Here is a 16,370-nt window from a genome sequence, read left to right as displayed (position 1 = left end):
GGTTATATTATTTGGCTCCAGCACTAGAGCTTCTAATAAACTGACAGGCTGTTTGGAACGAATAATAGCATTGCGTGTTTTGAACTCTCTTGTCCCCTCAATGCAATGTTCCTGCATTTCAGGTTTTGAAGTCTTTAGGGTTTTCAAGACCAATGGCCATTCCCTAAGGTATTCATTCAAAGGTTTCTAGTCTCCCCTGCAGAGAGTGGACATACCATATATTTCAACATTACAGTCTGAGCTGAAAAGGTTTAGCATGTATACATACCAATATTGGCTTTCCGAGAATAAGAAGGAAAGGTGAACAAGTTTTCAAAGTCTTGATTAGTCTTTTCTTGGGAAACCTTCCTATTGTAGAAATGAAAATTGAAATAGCAGCTACATTTATGAAGACAAACAGCTGCACAACAGCTCTACACCATTTGGAACCCAGCAATCTAAGGTGTATGCAGGTCCCCAGTCAAGAATTGTTTGAACATTTTTTAAAAGATGGGAAAGAGTGGTCAAGTGCCTGGCAGGTCATTATGTGGATTGTGGGCGGCATTCAGTTGATGTCTCATATATTGCACACACCTGTTCTACAGAATATTCATTCAGAAAGGTTGCCACAACATAAATAAGCCTAAGAGATACTTGGGCTCAGGTGCTCCTCTCTGCCACAATCCCTCTTCTCCCAACATGTGTGGCAAGATAATTAGTAATTTCCAAGTTCCCGCTCTCCCTGCAAACCCGGATTCCAAACCAGGATTAGATTAATGTTTGCAATCCTCATTGGCAGAGAAAGCACAAATCACATTTTTGGATCACCTATTACAGCAAGCTATGGTTGACTGTAAAAACAGAATATCTAATTAGGTCACTGCATAACAGGACAGACAAAATGCCTGACCCACAAAATCCCCCCAAATAATGAATTGGCAGACCACAGTTTGCCATCACAGCTGAACCATGCTGATGTCTCTTACTGCTTAACATTCAAATGGAGAACATACATCTGTACCCTACTCCATAAATAGGCAGTTCTTGATTTTCTGCAAGTTACTATATTTCTATCATATGATGATATCCTTTTCTCTTATGTCATCAAAGTATCTCCATGATGCTACTTAGATACTAAACAAAGCCACCTTGAAATTACCCTACTTACTCTGGAGAAGGTTTTGATTTGACTGGGGAGAAGTCATACTCATCCTTTTCTAGGCCGTCTGAGGGCACAAACTCATCTTCTCTGTTGTTGATGACTGGTGATGCTTTTACTTTCAGTTCATCAAGATCATTGTTATTATTGACATCCTCGTCATCATCAGCATCTTCTTCTTCTGAGAAATCAAAGGTGTACTTAGGCCTTTCGGCTGTGAAAATAAACACAACCATTGCATTTTACATTAGATTTTGCATAAAAATTATGAAAAGGACTATTCTGAAAAAATTGTGCTACATAGTATGAATACTTGCTAAAAAAGTGACAACCTGGGGACGCCAAGGTGAAGAAGAAACATTTATTTCTTCATAAAGCAAAAAATTACATATCCTACTTAGTTAGCCAGGACTAGGGATGTGCGTTTCGGCATTCAGAATGCCGAAAGAATGCCGAAACAAAAGTGTTTCGGCATTCTTCAAGAATCCCGAAACGTTTCGGGGAATGCCGAAACGTTTCGGGATTGCCGAAAGAAAAACCCGAAACGTTTCGGGATTCTTTCGGCATTCTTTCGGCATTCGAGAATCGCCATTTTGATTTTGCTAGCCGTTTGCCTTAGCAAGCGGCTAGCAAAATCCTGCTGGAAGCAAAGGCTTCCTGCAGGCTCTTAGCAGAGGGGAGGGGGGGAGAAGGAGTGAATCACTCACTCCTTCTGTCACCCCCCACCCCTCTTGCAAAGGAGGATAGGGAATCCTGCTTTGCCTTGCAAATGCAAGGTGCAAGCATTGCATTGCACTTTGCATTTGCAAAGCAGCAGAGATTCCCGCCAAAACTAACAGGTAGGGGAGGGGGAGCAGGAGGAGGGTGGCTCTTGGAGTGTGGGTGGGGAAAGGCAGGGGACTGGGGACTTTAGGAGTCACCAATCCCACTGCTGCATTCTCATGCCAGCCAATAGATTTAAATCTTTGGCTGAGGCTGCAGCAGGGGATTTAAATTTGGAGCAAGACTGTCTGGAACACTTCTGTTGCTGCTGCTGCTGAGCTGTGACCGAGAGAGGAGAAGAAGAGAGACTGCACCTGGAGCCTGGAGGACATCTGCCTGGAGGATCAACTGTGCTGGACATCCTGAGAGGACACCTGGTAGGCCTTTTTAAAATTTTTGTAAATTTTTTTGATGCTGGGCAATGTGCTGCTGTGGCCTGCCTCTGCAAAAAGGTGTTGCAGTTTATTCTTGGCATGGCCTGGGGGACAGGTTGGGCAGACAATGTTTGATGGTGGGGTGGGGGTTTCAGCATTGGTTGTTGTGCTTGCCTTCTTAAAGCTTGATCCACTGTTTTAAGATTAAAACAAGAGTGTGCCAGCTTTGGGCCTACACAGGCCAGAAGCCTTTCTTCTGGCTGGCTCTCACAGTTGTGCTCCACAATCTGGAATGGTGTGGCTTGCTTTTCTGTGTCTGGTCCCCTGCTTGCAAGGATTCCCAACAGGCTCCGTCCTGATCAACTGTGCCAGCCTGTGGGCCACACACAGGTATGGCCTGGGGGACAGGTTGGGCAGACAATGTTTGATGGTGGGGGGGGGGGGGTTCAGCATTGGTTGTTGTGCTTGCCTTCTTTAAGCTTGATCCACTGTTTTAAGATTAAAACAAGAGTGTGCCAGCTTTGGGCCTACACAGGCCAGAAGCCTTTCTTCTGGCTGGCTCTCACAGTTGTGCTTCACAATCTGGAATGGTGTGGCTTGCTTTTCTGTGTCTGGTCCCCTGCTTGCAAGGTTTCCCAACAGGCTCCGTCCTGATCAACTGTGCCAGCCTGTGGGCCACACACAGGTATGGCCTGGGGGACAGGTTGGGCAGACAATGTTTGATGGTGGGGGGGGGGGGTTCAGCATTGGTTGTTGTGCTTGCCTTCTTTAAGCTTGATCCACTGTTTTAAGATTAAAACAAGAGTGTGCCAGCTTTGGGCCTACACAGGCCAGAAGCCTTTCTTCTGGCTGGCTCTCACAGTTGTGCTTCACAATCTGGAATGGTGTGGCTTGCCTTTCTGTGTCTGGTCCCCTGCTTGCAAGGATTCCCAACAGGCTCCGTCCTGATCAACTGTGCCAGCCTGTGGGCCACACACAGGTATGGCCTGGGGGACAGGTTGGGCAGACAATGTTTGATGGTGGGGGGGGGGGGTTCAGCATTGGTTGTTGTGCTTGCCTTCTTTAAGCTTGATCCACTGTTTTAAGATTAAAACAAGAGTGTGCCAGCTTTGGGCCTACACAGGCCAGAAGCCTTTCTTCTGGCTGGCTCTCACAGTTGTGCTTCACGATCTGGAATGGTGTGGCTTGCCTTTCTGTGTCTGGTCCCCTGCTTGCAAGGATTCCCAACAGGCTCCGTCCTGATCAACTGTGCCAGCCTGTGGGCCACACACAGGTATGGCCTGGGGGACAGGTTGGGCAGACAATGTTTGATGGTGGGGGGGGGGGTTCAGCATTGGTTGTTGTGCTTGCCTTCTTTAAGCTTGATCCACTGTTTTAAGATTAAAACAAGAGTGTGCCAGCTTTGGGCCTACACAGGCCAGAAGCCTTTCTTCTGGCTGGCTCTCACAGTTGTGCTTCACGATCTGGAATGGTGTGGCTTGCCTTTCTGTGTCTGGTCCCCTGCTTGCAAGGATTCCCAACAGGCTCCGTCCTGATCAACTGTGCCAGCCTGTGGGCCACACACAGGTATGCTGCTTTGGCCAAGGTAACCCTTTTTGGTTGCTGGCCTGGCACTCACAGTTGTGCTCCACAATCTGGAATGGTGTGGCTTGCCTTTCTGTGTCTGGTCCCCTGCTTGCAAGGATTCCCAACAGGCTCCGTCCTGATCAACTGTGCCAGCCTGTGGGCCACACACAGGTATGGCCTGGGGGACAGGTTGGGCAGACAATGTTTGATGGTGGGGGGGGGGGTTCAGCATTGGTTGTTGTGCTTGCCGTCTTTAAGCTTGATCCACTGTTTTAAGATTAAAACCAGAGTGTGCCAGCTTTGGGCCTACACAGGCCAGAAGCCTTTCTTCTGGCTGGCTCTCACAGTTGTGCTTCACAATCTGGAATGGTGTGGCTTGCTTTTCTGTGTCTGGTCCCCTGCTTGCAAGGATTCCCAACAGGCTCCGTCCTGATCAACTGTGCCAGCCTGTGGGCCACACACAGGTATGGCCTGGGGGACAGGTTGGGCAGACAATGTTTGATGGTGGGGGGGGGGGGGTTCAGCATTGGTTGTTGTGCTTGCCTTCTTTAAGCTTGATCCACTGTTTTAAGATTAAAACAAGAGTGTGCCAGCTTTGGGCCTACACAGGCCAGAAGCCTTTCTTCTGGCTGGCTCTCACAGTTGTGCTTCACACTCTGGAATGGTGTGGCTTGTTTTTCTGTGTCTGGTCCCCTGCTTGCAAGGATTCCCAACAGGCTCCGTCCTGATCAACTGTGCCAGCCTGTGGGCCACACACAGGTATGGCCTGGGGGACAGGTTGGGCAGACAATGTTTGATGGTGGGGGGGGGGGGGTTCAGCATTGGTTGTTGTGCTTGCCTTCTTTAAGCTTGATCCACTGTTTTAAGATTAAAACAAGAGTGTGCCAGCTTCGGGCCTACACAGGCCAGAAGCCTTTCTTCTGGCTGGCTCTCACAGTTGTGCTTCACGATCTGGAATGGTGTGGCTTGCCTTTCTGTGTCTGGTCCCCTGCTTGCAAGGATTCCCAACAGGCTCCGTCCTGATCAACTGTGCCAGCCTGTGGGCCACACACAGGTATGCTGCTTTGGCCAAGGTAACCCTTTTTGGTTGCTGGCCTGGCACTCACAGTTGTGCTCCACAATCTGGAATGGTGTGGCTTGCCTTTCTGTGTCTGGTCCCCTGCTTGCAAGGATTCCCAACAGGCTCCGTCCTGATCAACTGTGCCAGCCTGTGGGCCACACACAGGTATGGCCTGGGGGACAGGTTGGGCAGACAATGTTTGATGGTGGGGGGGGGGGGTTCAGCATTGGTTGTTGTGCTTGCCGTCTTTAAGCTTGATCCACTGTTTTAAGATTAAAACCAGAGTGTGCCAGCTTTGGGCCTACACAGGCCAGAAGCCTTTCTTCTGGCTGGCTCTCACAGTTGTGCTTCACAATCTGGAATGGTGTGGCTTGCTTTTCTGTGTCTGGTCCCCTGCTTGCAAGGATTCCCAACAGGCTCCGTCCTGATCAACTGTGCCAGCCTGTGGGCCACACACAGGTATGGCCTGGGGGACAGGTTGGGCAGACAATGTTTGATGGTGGGGGGGGGGGTTCAGCATTGGTTGTTGTGCTTGCCTTCTTTAAGCTTGATCCACTGTTTTAAGATTAAAACAAGAGTGTGCCAGCTTTGGGCCTACACAGGCCAGAAGCCTTTCTTCTGGCTGGCTCTCACAGTTGTGCTTCACACTCTGGAATGGTGTGGCTTGTTTTTCTGTGTCTGGTCCCCTGCTTGCAAGGATTCCCAACAGGCTCCGTCCTGATCAACTGTGCCAGCCTGTGGGCCACACACAGGTATGGCCTGGGGGACAGGTTGGGCAGACAATGTTTGATGGTGGGGGGGGGGGGTTCAGCATTGGTTGTTGTGCTTGCCTTCTTTAAGCTTGATCCACTGTTTTAAGATTAAAACAAGAGTGTGCCAGCTTCGGGCCTACACAGGCCAGAAGCCTTTCTTCTGGCTGGCTCTCACAGTTGTGCTTCACGATCTGGAATGGTGTGGCTTGCTTTTCTGTGTCTGGTCCCCTGCTTGCAAGGATTCCCAACAGGCTCCGTCCTGATCAACTGTGCCAGCCTGTGGGCCACACACAGGTATGCTGCTTTGGCCAAGGTAACCCTTTTTGGTTGCTGGCCTGGCACTCACAGTTGTGCTCCACAATCTGGAATGGTGTGGCTTGCCTTTCTGTGTCTGGTCCCCTGCTTGCAAGGATTCCCAACAGGCTCCGTCCTGATCAACTGTGCCAGCCTTCGGCCCACACACAGGCCTGCTGCTCCGGCTTTGGTAACCCTTCCCGTTTGCTGGCCTGGCACTCACTGTTTTGCTTCACATTCAGGTTGTTTATCGTTGGTGGACCTCTTCTGGACTGGACTGCACTTGGTGGACATCGGCCTGCAGATCTCTGCGTGGAGGGTCAACATTGCTGGACATCTGCACTGGTGGACTGGTAGGGTTGTTGTTAAATTTGGTTTTTGAGCTTATGTCTGCTGCTGTGCCTACCTGCGAGCATATGCTTTGGCTCTGTCTTTATGGCTTGGGCCGGGGGGGGGGGCATTTTCTGGTTGGGCAAGAGGATATTGTTTGGGGGTTAGGGGGGCCAGCATTGATCGCAGTGCCTGCTTTCTTTCATGTTTCATTTTTCAAGTTTGAGTGTGGGGTGGGCATGAACTGCTGTTTCACAGGACTAAAAAATGAGTGTGCCAGCTTCTGGCCTGCACAGGCCAGAAGCTCTGCTGGGTGGATGTGTTTTGTTTTGCTGCTGGTTGGCCCTAGCCTTTAAGGGGGGGGGGCTGACTTGGCTTGTGCAACGGGGCCTTGAATTTTGGGGTTGCGTGTGCGGCGTGTGGTGTTGACTCTGCTAACATTTCCAATTTTCTTGACAGCATCGTGGAGGAGAGGAGGACCAGCTGCAAGACCGCCTGAACATCGCTGGACTGCAGGACTGGTGTTACTGTGAGCGAGTCCGGGTTCACATTTGGGTGGCCTTGGGGGTGGGTTCTTGCTAGCTTGGGAGGGGGGAGGCTCATCTTCAAAACACCACATCCACACCCCACACCGACATACCACAGATACATCGGTCCCGCTAAATAGTGTCTCTTAGGTAGGTAGGCCAGTTGGTAGGTGATCAGTGGATAATTGCCCTCAACATAATTATTAGGGAAACCGAGCCTAGTTTTTTTTAAAAAACTAAATAGGGACTCAGCAGGGAAAGCATTAGTGAGTGAGTGTTAGGTTTGAATTCTATATATATATATATATATATATAAAAATTTGTAATAGCTGTCAATAGGCTTCCCATTAGTGCCCCCATAACTAGGGTTCCACTGCCCATCTCTGGCACCCGTGGTGGTGCCAGGCCGGCCCGGGCATACTAGTGTGTGAGTGTTTAAGGCTTTGTCACCTGTTATTGGGGTTTAGGGCCAGCTCAATTCCAGAGGAATTCAGCTGATTGGCAGGCTCAGGTTCCCTGACATAAATAGGGTTGCTTAAAAAGGCACTTGATTGTTCATCTCCAAGTCACAGAGCCACTAGAAACACAGATTTATAGCAGGTTAGTTAGGTCTTGAAAACAAAGTTGACCTTTGTTTTCTAAATCTTTTCTGATTAGTTAGGGTTGAATTTGGGAGGGGAAAGTATGTCAGAGAGGAAAGCAGAGAGGGGCCCCGGGGGAAAGGCTAGGGAGAAATCTAGAGGGGAGGAGGGGAGGGGGAGGGGGACTGCTGCGGCAGCCCCTCCATCTGAGCGGAGGAGGCCCTCCCCTGCGCTGCTGCCGTTCACCAGCCTGGCTTCTGGTGACAGGAAGAGGGTTCGCAAGACTCTCTTTCCTGAGGCAGCTGCTGGAGGGCCACCCCCAACCCGGGTGCGTGAGGCAGGGGCTGGCACTGGGCAGGGGCCTGCTGCTGAGGCTCCTCCTCCTCCAGTGGTTGCGAGCCAGCTGCTGGAGGAGGGGCAGCATGTGGTGTCTCCTGGGATGGGCGCGGAGCACATGACTTTCCCTGCGCTCCCGCTCACCCCAGGAACCCGGAGGATGTTGGAGGAACTGCCCGTGAGACCCCCCCTGGGGCGGTCCACCCCAGTTTCCTCTGAGGCCAGCAGCAGGCCTCTCGCGGCTGTGCAGGAGGAGAGGACGCGGGAGGAAGAGGCAGAGACTGTGGTGGAAGAGCCCACATCTCTGCCCCTTCAGCCTCGTCCATCCCCACCTGCCCGGCCGAGAGTGGGACACGGTGTGTCCGGCCAGAGCACCTCACAGGAGGTGCCGCAGGGTGGTCCCGAACGCGCTTCTCCTGGGAAGCGTGGGATGCCCTTTTCCTCCGAAATCTGGAAGCACTTCCAGACAACGGAGGATCCCCGAGCAGCCCTGTGCCTGCATTGTAGGCAGCGCGTCAGCCGTGGCAAAGATGTGTGGCATCTCTCCACGTCTGGGATGAGGTACCATATGAAGAGGCACCACCAGGCGGTGCTTCTTCGGGAGGAGGGTTCGAGTGGCGCCGCACGGCCGCCAGCTAGCCAGAAGGAGGCAGGCTCCTCTGGTGCTCTCCCCCCAAGGGTACCTGCAGGAAAGGGACGCCAAGCCTCTCTCCCGGAGATGCTTGGTATGCAGGGCGCTAGTGTGCCCAGAGAGGGGATCCGGAGGGCGAGCAGGCGCATCACGCGCCACATCGTCAACATGATAGCAGTGGATGGGCAACCGTATTCCGTAGTTGAAGACTTCGGCTTCTCAGGGCTGCTCCAAGATTGCTTTCCCTGGTACGCCGTCCCTGCTCGCACGTCGTTGAGCAGATCGGTGGTGCCCTCGTTTTACAGGGCTGCCAGGGATCATGTGAAGGCACAGCTGTCCCGGGTTGCCGGGAGAACTGTGCACTTCACATCGGACATCTGGACCTGCCCAAGTGTGCAGCAAGCGTACCTCTCGCTTACTGCTCACTGGTGGGAACCCGAGTCGGTTCTGGGTGGGGGCCGGGGGGAGGTGCCTAGCACAGCTAGACAGGGAAGGATGCGAGACCGCCAGGCCGGCTACTGCAAGGCCTTGCTTCACGCCGAGGTGCTCGACGTGTCCCACACGGCGGAGAACATCGCTGCCACCTTAAGGAGACAGTTGGACGAGTGGATAGGCCAGGGACCCGCCACCGTGGGATGCATGGTGACGGACGGTGGCAAGAACATGAGGGCAGCGGCGCATCTAGTGAGCCGAGAGAGCGTCTACTGTGCCGCTCACAAGCTTCACCTAGTGGTGAGAGATGCGCTGGGGTTGGGCTCCTCGAAGGAACCCGTGGATACCCGGACCCGTGAACTCCAGTTACTTGTCCAGAAATGTCGGAGGCTCACGGGTCACTTCTCGCGCAGCGTGAAGGCCACGCACGAACTGCGCCAGACACAGGTCAGGACAGGTGTGCCAGAGCACGCTCTGATCACTGACGTCAGCACTCGCTGGAACTCCACCTGCGCCATGCTTGAGCGCTTGGTGGAGCAGCAGGCCGCACTCCACGCGTGGCTCTCCGAGCACCGCGGTGCGAGTCAGGTGGGTGAGTTCAACCGGGAGGATTGGCTCACCATCACCCAGACAGTGGAGGTCCTGAAGCCCTTCAAGGACTTCACTGTGGCGGTCTCGTCAGACACGGCGACCCTCGGTCTGGTCATTCCCCTGGTGCACACGCTCCAGAGGAATCTGGCCACCCTTGCAGACCGGGTCGCGCCCCGTGCTGACCTTGTTCCAGCGGTGCGCGCATTAGTGAGAAGGCTGCAGCAGGGCATAGCTGCCAGGCTAACTCCTCTCACTAAGGAAGAGTCATACATGTTGGCGACCATGTGTGACCCGCGCATAAAGGGCACTTTCGCCGAGCGGGACGGGAACCTCACCCAAGCCAGAGACGGGCTCTGCTCTTGGGTGAGGCGCAGGCAGGCCAAGAGGGGACGCCTGTCGACAGGGGGGACGCAAGAGGGGCCCTGCCGTGCGGGTCCCTCTGACGCCCCCTCTGCGCAGGCCCCCCCCGAGGCCACCACCAGAGTGCCGATGGAGATGGAGATGCTCCGGTGGGCCCTCGTCCCCTCTGGGGTCGTGAGGACCGTGAGAGAGGATCCGGCGGAGGCGATGGTCAGGGACTACCTCGCGGAGCCCTGCGAGTCGCTCTCCACCGATCCGCTCAGCTACTGGGCCAGGAAGGAGTCGGTCTGGCCGGACCTCTCCCTCGAGGCGCAGCGGCTGCTCTCATGCCCTCCGACGAGCGTGGAGAGCGAGCGCGTCTTTTCACATGCGGGCGACATTGTCGGCCCACATCGCACTCGCCTTCTCCCATGGAGAGTCGAGCAGTTGACCTTCCTGAAGGTCAACTCTCGCCTCTTCGATTTCTCAGGACTGGACTTCCAGAGTGACTGAGGTGAGCCCAACTTGTGGCCTGCATCCTCTATGAGTCCAATCCTTTGGAATCGCGCTCTCCCCTGTATAAAACCCTGTATATACAGTTAAAACCGGCCAGTAGAGGGAGGGTGGTTAGGAACCAGTGGCAAAGGGAAAACACCCAGCAATTTGAAAGCCCCCCCCCCAGGGTATTCAAAACATCTCCCATCACTGAGACATACCCTGTGGGACCAAATTTATTATGAGAAATAATGCCCCAGAAACATGGATTGCTACTGGAGGGAGAAACAGGTTAGATAGGGATTGCTTAGGTGTTTTTATCAGATGAACTCCTTGTAAAAAAAAATTGTAGAAGAATTGTTGTACTGTTTTTTGAAAGTTGATGTTCCGTTCATGTAAAAAAAAGGAAAAAAAACCAAAAAAAAATGTTGTGATTATGTTTTTTAAAAGTTGATGTTCTGTTCATGTAAAAAAAAGGAAAAAAAACCAAAAAAAAATGTTGTGATTATGTTTTTTAAAAGTTGATTGAATGTTCATGAAAAAAAAAAACCCAAAAAAATGTTGTGATTATGTTTTTTAAAAGTTGATGTTCTGTTCATGTAAAAAAAAGGAAAAAAAACCAAAAAAAAATGTTGTGATTATGTTTTTTAAAAGTTGATTGAATGTTCATGTTTAAAAAAAAAAAAATTTGATGTTAATGTTGGGTTTGCATGGTTGGGGGATGCGGGTAGAGTGGTGGATGGGCACCGGCCAATGATGATCTCTCACAGATGTTCCCAGGTAAATTCTGAGGCTGGTGTGGGGGTGGGGGGAGACCTCTGCAGAACTGCTCCAGAAATACCATTGTCCAGTGCCTTGGAAGTGCCCAGTTCAGCTTTGTGTGTCTGAACTGAAAGCACAGCCACAGGAAATGACATAGGTTCTGCTGGACCCTGTTGCAGTGGTTCCCCCACCCATTTAGTCATGTTATGGAGGGAGAGTTGTATTAGGCTGGTAGTTATGATCATCTTCTGTTTCCATGCCCTGTTGTGCCCGCTCACTATGTAACCTGCTGTAATGTTCAAAACTTTACTGTTTGTCCATTTCAAAAGAAAAATTGTGTTTAAGATTCTCTGATGTGTAGTTAATTGTGTTGTGTTGTGCTATGAGGGACAATAAGTGTAATATGTTGTGATTTGTTGACCACTTGTAATTTGAAAATGAGAAAATAAAGGTTTTTTAAACTTAATGATTGTGTGTCTGTGTTCCCTTCTTTGATGGGAGGTTGGTTCCCAGCATAGGGAACAATGGGGCAGGCTGGCCAGCCTGTTCCTGGGGTACTGGGTGTGGGGCAGCTGAGGGTGGTTTTGGTTCTGAGAGGGGCTGAGTGGAGGATTTGGGTCTGTGTGTGGCAGCTGGGGTGGGGGAACTGGGTTTGTGTGGGGCTGTAAGGAGTGGACTATGGGGGATGAGAGCACTGGTTGTCCCTTGTGCCCAAGTAGGCCCCTGCTACTGTCCTGGTGTGGGCTTCCATGCCTCTATCAGTTGCTGGCCCTCCTTTGCCATCTTTTTCTGAAATTTTCCTAGGGCTGCCAAACTCCTGGTTGGGCTTGAGTTCAGGTTAGAGAGAGTAGTTCCCTACAGAGAAACTGGCTGCTTCCAAGGGCAATCTCTTTAGAGGGCAAATGCGGACCATGGATTCTGGGGGAGATCCCTACTCAGATTTTCCTTTCCACAAGTCCCACCCCCAAATTGCCAGTAACTTCCAAGGCCAGAGTTTGCCACCCCAGAGAGATCCCGTTCCCACCCTCTTAGCCTTGGCATGAAAGTTGTAGCCCCCATGGAACGCTTCCAGGTTCCTGATTCCAAGCCCAATGACACCAATGTAAGACAATCCAGACCTCCATCAAAAATGGATTTTAAGTAGCAGTGGGATTGGGCTGCATTTCAGTCATTCACATATCTGGTTGTGTTCCCAAACATTTAGCTTATGTTTTTTTAAATCAGCGTATGGCACTTAAGGACACTTTTAAATGGTTCTAAAAACATTTTTTTATTATGAAGTATTTAATGTGGCATTGATCAAGGGCAGGCCTTTTGGCCAAATGAGCAGTATCAGTACAGTAAAATTTAGACAAAGCTCATAGGAGGAAAAAGCATTCACACTGTGAAGTGGGAAGAAAGTTTCAATTTACATGTACCATGGACTCCGAAAAAGACATGTAAGTGGCATCCAGACCAAATCAGGCCTGCTTTCTCCCTTGAAGATATCAATTGATGATAGTGCTTATGTCACATCATGAGAAGACAAGGTTCACTAGAAAAGACAATAATGCTAAGAAAAATTGAAGGCAGTAGGGAAAAGAAGAATACCCTAGATGTGGTAGATTGACTTCGGTTTGCAATACATGGACAAGGTTTTTGGGATACTGTGGAGCTCAATATAATTCTAAAGTACACCACAAGTGATTTGAATGCATAAAACATACAGACACATACACATAAAATGTATATACCCCCTCCCCACCAAATTAAAGGTTTATCTTATGCCCCGGTTTTCTCCCCCATGGGAACCTAGAGTGGTTTACACATTGCTGTTCTCCCTTGATTTGTTTCACCCTCATCACAACCAGGCTAACAATAGACAGCTGCTCCATGCCTCACATTGGAGTGACTCCACCGATGGCCTTCTTAGTTGTTGGAGGGGGTGGAGGGGGGGGAGGAAGGAAACAACGCACTCCTGCCCACTCTATCTGGGGCCTAGGTGACCAAATTGCTTGGCCTTGGCAAGGAGCCAGTGGTGGGGCGGCACTGGTTCTGGGGCCCCGTCCAGAACATTTGTCCAGGGCCCCAAAATCACGTAGACTGCCTCTGGAAAACACAACACAATTGTTTACTTAGGCTGAGCCAAGAACATCCATCAAGCCTACAAGGCACAGAATCAGAGTCTGCCAGATTCTAGACCAACTCTCTAGCCATTGCACTACAGTGGATATCTAAAAATTGTTCATACCCCCACCAGCAACTTGAACATTTTTCTCCAAAAGGCACAACTTGGCTGGGTCTCAAAAAGGACTATGATGCATGGGCCTGTCAATGCATACTGGTACTAAGGCTCTGGCCGGGGGGAGGGGGGCATTGTGCCAATGCCACCCTGGCTTTGGAAGGGGACAGTAAAATAGAAGAAATAATCTAGCTTCAGTGCCTCCCCCCCTTCTCTGTCTCTCTCTCTCTCTATAATGTGAGTGAAAACATTACTATACCATCACTGAAGCCTACAGGATACTTAGGGTCTGTTCACACACGCATGATCATTTAATGGCAATGCTCTGGCATGATGATGTCTGTTCTAGGAGGTGATGTGATCATCACACAAGGCTGGGGAGCACGCACAATTCACAGCAGGCAGATTTGGGCCACAAGGGATCCTGCTTTGGCCTGTAGGGCCCAAATCAGCCCACTGCAAAGCACAGGCATACTCTCAGGGCAGCCAGATGACATCAGTGACATCACGGCAGCAGCCCCTGGAGCGTACCTTGAAGGCTCATTCACTGACTTTCCCCCTTCGGGGTGATAGGTGAGAGTGGGGGATCCCCCACCAAGGGGAAACGGATCCCTAATTGTGTCTGAGGTTGTGGAAATCAAATGGGTCATTACCTCCATATTGCTTCTGTCTTTGAGGGACTTACATGCACATTATATTTAACTCCAGATTTCTTGATTGTCAAGGAATGCATGTGGTGGGGGGTGGGGGGAAGGGTGGGAGAAGGGCACCTGAGGGTGAGGGTGGCATTTGGCATGCAAAATGCCACCCCTGGCAAGACAAGCCTCTCCCAGCTGTCAGTGGTAGAGATGAGAGCAGAGCACCCACTTGGGGAGGCCATGAAATGGCCCCCCCAAGTGGGAGCAGGCTGAGCCTTGGTGGGGGGATGGGAGGAAGGGTGGGAGAAGGGCCCCAGAGGGTTGGGGGGGGGATTTTGTTGCTGTGGTTCCCCCCCATTAAGTCATGTTATGGAGGGAGAGTTGTATTAGGCTGGTAGTTATTATGATCATCTTCTGTTTCCATGCCCTGTTGTGCCCGCTCACTATGTGACCTGTTGTAATGTTCAAAACTTTACTGTTTGTCCATTTCAAAAAAAAAATTGTGTTTAAGATTCTCTGATGTGTAGTTAATTGTGTTGTGTTGTGCTATGAGGGACAATAAGTGTAATATGTTGTGATTTGTTGACCACTTGTAATTTGAAAATGAGAAAATAAAGGTTTTTTAAACTTAATGATTGTGTGTCTGTGTTCCCTTCTTTGATGGGAGGTTGGTTCCCAGCATAGGGAACAATGGGGCAGGCTGGCCAGCCTTCTCTGCGGGTGGTGGGGGGGTCAGGGGGGTGGTTGTCTGTGTGCCAGGGCAGGTGCTCTTTCCCAGGGACGATTTGGCACTGCCACCATTGTGGCACCCCTTGTCTGTGCAGAACTGCCCTGGGAAAGAGAGTTTAGGGGTTCCCAAAAGGGGAGGGCAGGCCAGCCTGTTCCTGGGGTTATGGTGGGTGTGGGGCAGGTGGGGGTGGATTTGGGTCTGTGAGGGGCTACTGGGGGGATTTGGGTCTGTGTGTGGCAGCTGGGGTGGGGGAACTGGGTTTGTGTGGGGCTGTGAGGGGTGGACTTTAGGGGCTGAGAGCACCTACTTGGGGAGGCCATGAAATGGCCCCCCCAAGTGGGAGCAGGCTGAGCCTTGGTGGGGGGTGGGAGGAGGGGTGGGAGAAGGGCCCCAGAGGGTTGGGGGGCATTTTGCATGCAAAATGCCACCCCTGGCAACACAAGCCTCCCCCAGCTGTCAGTGGTAGAGATTAGAGCACCTACTTGGGGAGGCCATGAAATGGCCCCCCCAAGTGGGAGCAGGCTGAGCCTTGGTGGGGGGTGGGAGGAGGGGTGGTAGAAGGGCCCCTGAGGGCTGGGGGGCATTTTGCATGCAAAATGCCACCCCTGGCAAAGGAAGCCTGCCTCTTCATTTTTTCCCCATAGGAAATAATGAAGAGAGATCAGCAGCAGCATGCTAACAATATGCTGCTCCTTTGCTTTCTTATGGGGAGGATGGGGGGACCTGCTTTGGGGGGCCATAACATGGCCCCCCAAAGTCCAATCTGTCTGAAACTTGGGTAGTTGTTAGAGAAGGGTTAGAAGAAGGTCCCCACCAATTTTGGGCTTATTTGGTGGGAAAATGCCTCCTCCAGGCGTCCTGAAAGACGGAGGCATTTTCCCAGCAAAAAAACCCGAAAGAATCCCGAAAGAATGCCGAAATAATGCCGAATCCCGAATCCCGAAAGAGATTCTTGTTTCGGCTTTCGGCTAATGACGGTAGAGAATCTTGTTTCGGGTAATCCCGAAACAAGAAAGCCGAAAGTTTTTTCCTTGCACACCCCTAGCCAGGACAGATGGTAATGTTCTACAAAGACACGAACCACACTGCAATCTAGTTTTAAGAAAGGTTATGCAAACAATTCCTGGTCAATGCAGATGCACTGTTAAACAAATTTTCTATTCCGCCCACCACCAGTAAGGGTTTCAACATGAATTTGCAAAGAGGTATAAGGGGTGAGTAGCCTTGAGGCATTGTATGACTGTGCAGCTAACTTCCTCATCACCTCTTCAGCCCCTGGTGCTTGCTTACAGGTGGGGAAGAATAGTTGCTTCTTATTCAGTTGGTGTCTGCACTTCTTCCTCCATTATTTTGCTTGTACTTCCAGACATTCTAGCTAGGTGGCATAACCAGTGGAGTGCTTTTGGTACTGGCCAAAACAGCGGAAACTGTTTGGGCCACCAATCAGCTCTAGTAGAAGCCAATTTGAAGTTTGTAGAAGTCAGGATTTTGCCTTATATAGGCAACTTCACTATTATCAGTTTATTAGCTACTTGTTGTTATTATTATTATTACAGCAAGAAGCTGAAAAACTGACAACATCGAGTATATAAAATTAACATTTAATTTATATACCGCCCTTCAGGACAACTTAATGCCCACTCAGAGTGGTTTACAAAGTATGTCATTATCCCCACAACAAAACACCCTGTGAGGTGGGTGGGGCTGAGAGAGCTCCAGAGAGCCATGACTAGCCCAAGGTCAACCAGCTGGCTTCAAGTGGAAGAGTGGGGAATCAAACCCAGCTCTCCAGATTAGAGTCCTGCACTCTT

At 50.9% G+C, this 16,370-nt stretch overlaps 1 protein-coding gene across 2 annotated transcripts in view; it reads right to left on the bottom strand.

The window, feature by feature from the left end:
* Window positions 1-16,370, bottom strand: part of TOP2B (DNA topoisomerase II beta) — a 62,402-nt gene that overhangs the window by 4,081 nt on the left and 41,951 nt on the right. For both annotated transcript variants that reach the window (XM_054991250.1, XM_054991249.1), the window contains exons 31-32: window positions 1,148-1,352; window positions 269-348 (exon numbers count right to left, since the gene is read on the bottom strand). In XM_054991250.1, the coding sequence (XP_054847225.1) occupies window positions 269-348; window positions 1,148-1,352 (285 nt within the window). The remainder of the gene's footprint in view (window positions 1-268; window positions 349-1,147; window positions 1,353-16,370) is intronic.

Source organism: Eublepharis macularius, chromosome 11 (assembly GCF_028583425.1).
Source record: "Eublepharis macularius isolate TG4126 chromosome 11, MPM_Emac_v1.0, whole genome shotgun sequence".
Taxonomy (NCBI): domain Eukaryota; kingdom Metazoa; phylum Chordata; class Lepidosauria; order Squamata; family Eublepharidae; genus Eublepharis; species Eublepharis macularius.
This window is presented reverse-complemented; position numbering and strand designations above follow the sequence as displayed.